The 10,506-nt window shown below is 34.0% G+C and overlaps 1 protein-coding gene across 1 annotated transcript; it reads left to right on the top strand.

Moving 5' to 3' along the window:
- The first annotated feature begins 6,339 nt into the window (after positions 1 to 6,339).
- On the top strand, positions 6,340 to 10,500 carry LOC107476298 (phenylalanine ammonia-lyase). Its single transcript, XM_016096100.3, has 2 exons — positions 6,340 to 6,871; positions 8,499 to 10,500. Exons 1-2 carry the CDS (start codon positions 6,477 to 6,479, stop codon positions 10,246 to 10,248), a joined length of 2,145 nt encoding a protein of 714 aa, XP_015951586.1. The 5' UTR covers positions 6,340 to 6,476; the 3' UTR covers positions 10,249 to 10,500.
- Positions 10,501 to 10,506: the final 6 nt, after the last annotated feature.

Genomic DNA, 10,506 nt, shown 5'->3' with positions numbered 1-10,506 from the left:
GGGGTTGGTTTTATGGATACTTTTCATACTTGTGTTGTGTGTATAGAGGTGATTTCTTCTCATCAATAATCTTAACTTAAAAGATCGAGTTTTACCAAAAATCAAAATTGATTTTGCATTAAAAGCGCCCTATCATCAATTCTATGTATTAAGACTTAATTAAGATTGTGTCAATATTAATTTTCAATTTCGAGAAATAAATGGTGTGCACAAACAAGAACTTGGTAGGAATTAATCTCAACTTTGTTGATGTAGATATGTGCATGATTTTCATTTTCAGATCTGTTGGCTTTATAAAAGTACCGTTTTATTATTGTCAAATAACAACCTCAGTCTTTTGTATGGGTGAGAAAAAAGGTCAGGAGCCAATAAATTCTAACTAACATTTGATTAGGATTTGTCTTTTTTTTTTTTCCTGAAAAGAAAGACAAGCTCAATATATTAGGTGGAGTATACATAAGTTACAAAATAACAGCAATTCAGTTTTTATATCATTTTTAACATAGTCATCAATAACATAAATTATTTTTCACACCATTCTTTGAAGCAATAAAACAATTTAGCAACACAATTTACCGTAGTTGTAGTTTTATGCTGAAAAATGTGTTTATTTTTACATAATCAAACATTTTATATAACTGAAAAGAAACTCATTAATTATGTTTTACATTTGTCTTTTTTTATAGACATCAATTTCCAACTCTCAAAGTGTTATTTTATGAATTCTAAGATACTCCAAACACAACCCATATGAATAATTCATGTGCATCATACCTGCCAGGCAAACTTACACTAACAAACAGATGTTGTACAGATTCAACTTTTTTATTACACATAGCACAAATGTTATCATTTTGATCAATGATATCCAATCTATTCAAACGATCCTTTGTACTAACTCGGCCTACTAGCACAAACCAAGTAAACAACTCAAACCGAGGGGGCACTAATCCTTTTCAGATTCCATTTGTGAACTTGTAGCTAAGGATATCATCCACCAAAGTCTGTTCCTGCAAAATCTGCACAAATGAGCTAATAGTATAAACGCCATTTTTGTCAAATTTTCATACCACTTTATCTTGTACTCCTGTTATCAATCTCACATCATGCAGGATATCCAGCAATTGATTCAAACTGTTAGTCTTCCATTGGAAGTTCCACACTCACTCTATCCCGTCCCAAAACCTACAATCCCCAATTATGGATCATTTGTTATTTAAAACCAAGAAGAGTCTCGAAAAGGAGTCTTTCAACTTCCCATACTGTAACCATATATCCTCCAAAATTTGGTTGATCTACCATCTCCTACTTCCATAATAAGTCCATCAATAATCTTTTGTCTGACATTTTGCTCTTTTATTTGTAGGTGACATATATCTCTCCACGGGTCTCTTTTGTCAATAACTCTTCAGTAGACAAAAGCTGTCTAGAGTTCAGATTATTGCACAAGTACACAATCTTCTTCCACAGTGGACAATTTTCTTTAGAAAATCTCCACCACCACTTGAACAATAAGGCGGTATTACGAACCATCACATCTCCCACACCTAATCCTCGTAAATTCTTCGGAGCCTGAATCATGTCCCACTTTACCACAGCCAGCCCAGGTCGACCATCATCTTTCTCCCAAAAGAACCTTCTTTGCAATAAAATTATTTTTTTCGCCATCGCAACTGGCATTTTATACAAGCTCAGATAGTAAATGGGTATGCTATTAATAACTGACTTGATGAGAACCAACTTTCCTGCTTTATTGAGTACTTTTGCTTTCCACAAGTAAATTGTTGTAACTGTTATATATCGGTTACAAGTTATAATTTAGCCATAAATACAAATACCAAAACGCCAGATATACATTTATTCTCGACTTAAAACACCATTATTCGGAGATTTGACAGTTACTATTATTTCTCAGATATAAAAAAAATGGTAAAAAGATTATTTGATTCATTGTATTCTGCAAATTAAAGCTTGTTATTACTCACTTACTTACTTGAGCGTCAGAATGCCTTTTGCAGGCCCTTACTCCTTTGTTTTCTCACCGCCAACATATATCTCATCTTGAAGAAGAAATTGCAAGCATTCACCAGTGGACGAGTTATACATTGACCAAAATCAGCAAGAACATTTGGCGCCCACCGTGAGGTTTTGAAATAAAGACCTTTTGTTTCTATAGGCCCCAAAATTTCCTTCCTTGATCATGGCTGACTTACCTCCTCTCATACCATCTGAACTTCTCCGATCCGGATGGTAACAGGGTTACAACAGGCCAATTAACGCATGGCGGAAAAAAAATTAACGGATGACAAACCAAATAGCTGAGCTAACCAATGTTCGGATTGAGCATAACAACGGTCACAATGAGCAATTAGATGATGAAGAAAATAATTCTGATCTAACACATGTTTTTGAAACTCAACAACCTGAGAAAATTCAACAAAATGATGATGAAGACGATTTAGACAACGCTGTTGTACCATTCATGGCCGACGTTATGAGCTTCAAGTTACCTAGGAACTTCACCTTACCGCTAACGTTTATTCCCTATGATGGCGTGGGAGACCCAAAAAAGCATATTAAGAAATTATGATCTATGATGATCGTTAACAGTGCTTCTGATCTTATTTTATGTCATTGCTTTTCTATTTTTTAAACAGTGCTGCACTTGACTGGTTTTTCTCTTTGCCTGTAGATTCCATTTCACGCTTTCAGGAGCTCGCCAAACAGTTCGAAAATCAATTCGCTGCATCTTCTATCTACTTGCATGACTTTGACTATTTGAACACTATTAAACAAGGACAACACGAAAGTTTAAAAGACTGCATCATTCGCTTGACCAAAGTTGCAATGACTATTCCATACCTCCATCCCGAGGTGCACCAACATGCTATAAAGAGTGAACTCCACCGAAAAAAATTTCAAGAAACCATCACAGTGGTCAAACCGAAGACCTTGGCCGAATTTCGAAAAAAGGTTAAAGGTCAAATGAAAATTGAAGAGTTGCAGTAAGTTCGGAAATCCGAGAAAAATCAAAACAATAAGGAAGATGACAATGTTGGAACAACAAAAAACCTTTTCAATTAGTATCACGTTATGATTCTTATACCCAATTCAACACTTAAAAAAAAGACATCATCAAAAAAATCCTATTTTCACAAGTAATTAAAGTTCCATTGTGTATCTTTTTTTTCACAAAAACACTATGTATTTTTTCTGCTAATTATAGTATTACGCTCTTTATTTTTTTGTACTAATACTTTTGATACGATCTTATACACATATTCTACTATGTTATTAATTGAACGAAAGTCTCATTTTCTTTGTCCCAACAAATTTAAGAGCCATAACCACTCAGGTAATATCAAAATCTCTTGATAATTTTGCGATTTAAAAAAGACTCACCATAATTATAGTAAATTCTGACCAAATATCTCTCTAGCTAACACTTATTTTCTATCTAATGATCAAATATAATCAATTGGTTATTTTTAAATAATTAGTATTAAAATAATCAATTTTATTAATATATTATTAAATATTTTAATATATAAAATTTATAACCGTAAATAATTTCTTCATCAATCACCAAATTAATGTCGTCTTGATTGTAGATATGATGGAGGAATCATTTTGATTTATAATTTAAAATCGAAGTATCATTTTGATTATTTAGTTAAATTTGAAGGACTATTTTGATTATTATCTTATGCCAACTTAAAAATTAATGTGCAAGCTAAGCAAAATTTTTATTAACAACATTAACTTAATAATTAATAAAAAACCATTTTAATTTACAGTTTAAAGTTGAGGAATAATTTTAATTAATTTCAAAACTAAGGGACCATTTTAACTTTAAAGGGAAATTGTTATCTATAAACTTATTTCCTGACCTCAGAAGACTCAAGTCAATGATGGAAAAAAATCACGGTCAATAATATTTAATTTAAAGATAGGTCAAAATAAAGCTGCAAAGAAGACCGGCGGCTGTGATGATAAGCATTTTTTTCTTGTGGATAATGCATTATTTGAATCTATATATTAGTTTATATATATACTTCGTTGAATAATTATAAATATTTTATTGATATTTAAATATGATGATTGATGAATGTAGTGTTCATGCAGCAGCCTGCCATGTTAGAACAACTAACTGTATATGTTAATTAATACACAAACTATATAATAAGCTCCATTATTTGACTCGTTGACTTATTCCTCATCTTGAATTCAACCTATGAACTTTCTCCCATACTTTGTTGGAGGCCAAGACTCAACTATCATTAAGGACTTAATTACGTTATATTTAATAATTAATTTGATGCAAATAACATAATGTGGTTGTATTTCCATGTGCTACAGCCTTAATGTGAGATTCTGATCTGTTGGTTGTTTTCGAACCCATCCATCATTATTTAAAATTTCATATATACTTTTATAGTTTTTTTTTTCAGTACTAATTTAGAAACTATACATATGCAATGTATGTGTTATTCTAATTAATCACAATTCAGAAGTGTATATAGTTTTAATATTTCATCCTGATCAAGTTCAATTCATCATGTCACGTTCATTTGTGATTTGCAGCCCCCTAATCTGTCGTTATGTAATTAACTGATCTTTTTTGCTTTCTGTGACTAGAAATAATATATTCGGGAGTTTAAATCTATAAAATTGTATAGTCAATTTTAAAATCTCTAGAATAGTATTAAGTAAAACACCAATATTATCTGGTAATTAATTCGTTAATCTGTTTAAATAAGTGTTAGGTAAGTGTTAGGATTCAAATTATATATGTAATAATTTATTGGCTATTAATAAACTTTTAAATAGAATATAAAGCTTTAATCTGTAATAAATTAATTTTTAGCATCGTTGAATTAAAAAATACTGTAAAAAATAAAAAAATATTTAACGAAAAAAACTACGTTTTTTTTATTCAAGCTAGGGGCATTTAGAAAAAAAAAAGAAAAGAAAAAAAGTTTAAAGAAAAATATGGAAAACCTGTATCGATATTTTCACTATTGTAAGTGATGGATATGAGTGAGTTTACGTGGAAACTCAGTTGCTTTCCGTTACCCATGCGAACAACGTGGAATGTCACTCGGTGGTTGCAATTATTTATTTCATTCTAATATATTTTTTATTTATTTATGATTAATTTTAGTATATATTTATCGTAATTGTTGAAAAATATGTAAAGTTATATGTCCTTTTTCGTGTAATTAGGTGTCGTTTTCCCAAGCCGTCACTAAATACTACAAATTGTTAGATTTTGTCTTCATTGAAAACATTTAACTCTGCGTTCAAACGGGGTGGCTTAGTGGCTATTGCTTCTCTCAATAAAGAAAGTTTTAATCAAACCCCAAATTTCCTCATTGCAAGTGGTAAATGTATAATAATAATAATAGACACAAGTACTACTCTTTTAAAAATATATTTACCAAAGATTTTTGATGTAACGTTGTTTCTTGCACTTGCCCTCTCGGTTTGTATATATCTCTGAAGAAACTAGAATACAAATTTCCAAGAAGCTCCTAACATTTACTCGGTCAACTGCACTTTCCAATACATTGTAAAGCTTAAAGCTTCAATCCAAAACAAATTTCATACTAAAATATATGATCCCAATATGGTCATGTGGTATGTATATATGTCTAGTTTTAATTGAATTCAGAAAAATATAGAAAGTCAAGTGTCGCTAATTATGTCTGACATTCAATGTATACGACTAATATTGGTGCTATTCAACGTATATATCCTTAGTAACTACTATATAATTGAATAATAATAATGATTTTCTCTATATAGTAACATATTTAATTTTCATCAGTCTATAAAATAACAATTGTGCACAAAAGAATAACTAAGGAAAGAATGTCGGAGCAAAAAATACTAGTAGAAATGAAATTAACAGTTAAAACGCATATTAAGAATATTATTGAAAGATTAAAATATTGTTTTAATAATTAATAAAACCGTAGATCTAAAGCAGCCATAATAAAAGGAATAAGAGTAATAATAGATAATTAAAGAAGTAGTAGCCAGCTAAGTAGTAGTAATGTGTGTAAATAAAAAATAAGAGAATTACATACAATGTAGTTGGTGCTTTCACCAACTACTACGCTCCAATGTTGTTCCACTAGGCAGGCAAGCCCAGCTACCAGAGGAGAGAGAGCCTCCACAAAACATAAAAAACAAGACGCCACGTGTCACAATCTAAAACCGTCCATTAGTCTCCCACCAACCCCCTCCCTCCTTGCCACCCCTTATGCTCACCTACCAAACACACCAACGCATCAGATTTCCCTTCTCCCCCTTTATATAATAACCCCTCTCTCTTCCAACCCCTCTCAGGAAATCATTTCCACTTCATTTCATTTCATTTCCATTTGCATTTCATTTGGTTTCCTCTCTTCACTTCCCCGTAACCGACTAACAACCTCTTCAGATCCGTTTCCCCATCACTACTAACTAACATGGACACTCACGTGAATGGTGATGCCACCTTCTGTTTGAGCGCCAACGGTCAGGTGCCACGTCACGACCCATTGAACTGGGGCGTCGCAGCCCAGGCTTTGGAGGGGAGCCACTTGGACGAGGTCAAGAGGATGGTCGCCGAGTACCGGAAGCCGACAGTTAAGCTTGGCGGCGAGACTTTGACTATATCTCAGGTGGCCGCCATTGCTGCCAAGGACCAAGGTGTCGCCGTCCAGCTCTCCGAGGAGTCCAGACCTGGGGTTAAGGCTAGTAGTGACTGGGTTATGAATAGCATGAACAATGGTACGGACAGCTATGGTGTCACCACCGGCTTTGGTGCCACTTCTCACCGGAGAACCAAACAGGGCGGTGCCTTGCAGAAAGAGCTCATTAGGTACGTATAATTAGTTAATTACTCTTTATTATATTATTCTTAATTATTATTGTTAGATTCGTTACAGATTTAACTCTAACATATATACGTAATATTAATCTCTTTAATTATAAAAAGAACAATGTCTTTCCATATTAAAAAAAGTAGCTAGACATCAGGAGAAATCTATCTATAATAATAATAAATTAATAATAATGCCGAGTTAAATAGTGTCGGTAATGAGTAAAAATAAGTTCAATAATTCAATTAAAAAATTTTCGTTAAGAATATAATTTAGAATTTATTATAAAATAAAATAATATTAATAAAATTAATCAAACATGAATCGAATGAATTATATTTTTTTATTAATTTTATTAAATTCTCTATTTTGTTTCCCTTACAGTGTCTTTTATGTATCATACATTTTTTGTTTGATGTCTAAAAATAGTTAGGAATGAATTATGCTATAACTTTTACGCCTTATTATTGTAGTGAGATTCTAATTTCAATACGAGCCACTAATATATTATATGTATCTTTTTCTTTATCCCGCACAAAATTAGTAATATCATGAAATAAAGCATTTTCGGACATTCTCAAGTTAACCACTTTAAGTATCTATAATTGCCACGACACACCGCACCGCGATGCTGTCGCAATTCATGAATAATTGAATATACGTGACATCCTCGTAGAATCTGTTTTTTATAAACGATAATAAAGATCTATGACATAATTAATTCACATGGTGCGTAAATCTTTTTACTGTTTATGTCATCCGTACATTCTCATAATTAACAATTGATGTTAATAATTAGCTGGTTTATAATAGTTATTAGAAGTAGTAGCAAGTTTTATTCTTTAACCATTTTTACCAGTAATAATAAATGCCATAATGTAAACGTGGTTATTATTTATCATAAGATACAGTAGTATATTTTGGCAAACATGTGAAACATGACCTATCAAATTTACTGTTTTTGTTAGATGGTAAATAGTAATGGATCCCTAAAACTGAACAAGTATTGTAGGGAACACGAGGTACCCGTGGAACAAACAACAAAAGGATTATTTTTTGATAAATCATAAGCATGTTGGGGACCCTAGGGTAGATAGATGTCCACATCATATCCGGTACTGCCAGTTCTTACACTTATAATTATTGGATTTGGTGTCCAAGCCCTAAATTTAACCAGTCAACGTGGTGAGTTGATTAAAGTCGAGAGTTATAATTAATTATTCACCAAAAATAAAAAAAGTTCCGTTTGGTATTTAATATTAAATATATATAGTTTGAAAAATTGTTAGGTGAAACACGAGCGTTGCACGTGACATGGAGTTAGGTGGGTGCATAGTCTTCTATAGTTACTAACTTTTCTTAGTGCTAACTCCTAACTCCTTTGGCTAACTCGCTAGTCACCATCTTTGACTTGGTGATTCCTCATTTTCTAAGTTACTTTCCATTTTATTTTAAAACTTGACGGCTCTAAAATAGTACTCTAATTGACTATTGACTATTCCCCACCTAACTGCTAACTATACTTGTGTTATTGAATTAAAATTTACCTATGATTCATTGTTGATTAGGAATAATTAAATTACATAAAAGATTTCTCTAATCCTTAGTTCTTTTTTCTTCTTTCAGGTTCTTAAATGCTGGAATATTTGGCAATGGAACAGAGACAAATTGCACATTGCCACACACAGCTACTAGAGCAGCAATGCTAGTGAGGATCAACACACTCCTCCAAGGCTACTCAGGAATCAGATTTGAGATCTTGGAAGCCATAACCAAGCTTCTGAACAACAACATTACACCATGTTTGCCACTTAGGGGAACAATCACAGCCTCTGGTGACCTTGTTCCATTATCATACATTGCTGGTTTGTTAACTGGCAGACCAAATTCAAAGGCTGTTGGACCCAATGGAGAGATCCTTAATGCAAAAGAAGCATTCCAAGTGGCCGGAATCGGATCCGAGTTCTTCGAGTTGCAACCTAAAGAAGGCCTTGCACTGGTGAATGGCACTGCTGTTGGTTCCGGACTAGCCTCAATTGTCCTATTTGAGGCCAATATCCTAGCTGTCCTGTCGGAGGTTCTTTCGGCCATATTTGCGGAGGTGATGCAGGGGAAGCCAGAGTTCACTGACCATTTGACACACAAATTGAAGCACCATCCTGGACAAATTGAGGCTGCAGCCATAATGGAACACATTTTGGATGGTAGCTCATATGTCAAAGCCGCCAAGAAGTTGCACGAGATTGATCCGTTGCAAAAGCCTAAACAGGACAGATATGCACTTAGGACTTCACCTCAATGGCTTGGCCCTTTGATTGAAGTGATTAGATTCTCAACCAAATCAATTGAGAGGGAAATTAACTCTGTTAACGACAACCCTTTGATTGATGTGTCAAGGAACAAGGCTTTGCATGGTGGTAACTTTCAAGGTACTCCAATTGGTGTGTCTATGGATAACACAAGATTGGCCATTGCATCAATTGGGAAACTCATGTTTGCTCAGTTCTCTGAGCTTGTCAATGATTTCTACAACAATGGCTTGCCTTCAAATCTAAGTGCTAGTAGGAACCCCAGCTTGGATTATGGCTTCAAGGGAACTGAAATCGCCATGGCCTCTTACTGTTCCGAACTGCAATATCTTGCAAACCCGGTGACTAGCCATGTCCAGAGTGCTGAGCAGCATAACCAAGATGTGAACTCTCTTGGTTTGATTTCAGCTAGGAAAACAAATGAAGCTGTTGAGATTCTCAAACTTATGTCATCGACCTTCTTGATTGCACTTTGCCAAGCCATTGATTTGAGGCATCTGGAGGAGAATTTGAAGAACACCGTGAAGAACACTGTGAGCCAAGTTGCCAAGAGGACACTAACCACCGGCATCAACGGCGAACTCCACCCATCAAGATTCTGTGAGAAGGATCTTCTCAAGGTTGTTGATAGGGAGTACTGTTTTGCATACATTGATGATCCTTGCAGTGCTACATACCCTTTGATGCAGAAGCTAAGGCAAGTTTTGGTGGAACATGCACTTGCAAATGCTGAAACCGAGAAGAATGTGAACACCTCAATCTTCCAGAAAATTACAACCTTTGAGGAAGAATTGCAGACCCTTTTGCCTAAAGAAGTTGAGGGTGCAAGAATTGCATATGAGAATGGACAAAGTGCGTTACCGAACAAGATCAAGGAATGCAGGTCCTATCCATTGTACAAGTTTGTGAGGGAGGAGTTGGGGACTGAGATGCTAACTGGTGAGAAGGTTAGGTCACCTGGTGAAGAATGTGACAAATTGTTCACGGCAATGTGCCAAGGGAAGATCATTGATCCTCTTCTTGAGTGCATTTCTGAGTGGAATGGTGCTCCTCTTCCTTTATGTTAGGTTTAAAGTTTGGTTTCATCTTTTTCTTTCTGTGTTTGTATTTTTTATTATATTGCTAAGAATTTGGTTTGTTTGTTAAGCATGTGGGAAATCAGATGCAGAGATTTGTTAAGCATTAAGAGTGAGTGTGATTAATGATGTAATAGATCAGAATCTCTCATTTGTTTGCCATTGCTTTTTGGGCACAGATACAATACCCAGCCTTCTATGTAAAGGAAGTTCTTTCACTTAAATAATGCTTCTAAATTTTCATTCTTT

Source organism: Arachis duranensis, chromosome 2 (genome assembly GCF_000817695.3).
Source record: "Arachis duranensis cultivar V14167 chromosome 2, aradu.V14167.gnm2.J7QH, whole genome shotgun sequence".
Lineage (NCBI taxonomy): Eukaryota > Viridiplantae > Streptophyta > Magnoliopsida > Fabales > Fabaceae > Arachis > Arachis duranensis.
The sequence above is the reverse complement of the archived record's forward strand: the minus strand, read 5'-3'. Positions and strand labels throughout refer to the sequence as shown.

Bases quoted from the DNA above. Each gene is read 5' to 3' on its own strand.
- LOC107476298 (XM_016096100.3), top strand. From the start codon at position 6,477: ATGGACACTCACGTGAATGGTGATGCCACCTTCTGTTTGAGCGCCAAC. The intron at 6,872-8,498 runs GTACGTATAATT...TTCTTCTTTCAG, and splicing joins TTGCAGAAAGAGCTCATTAG to GTTCTTAAATGCTGGAATAT.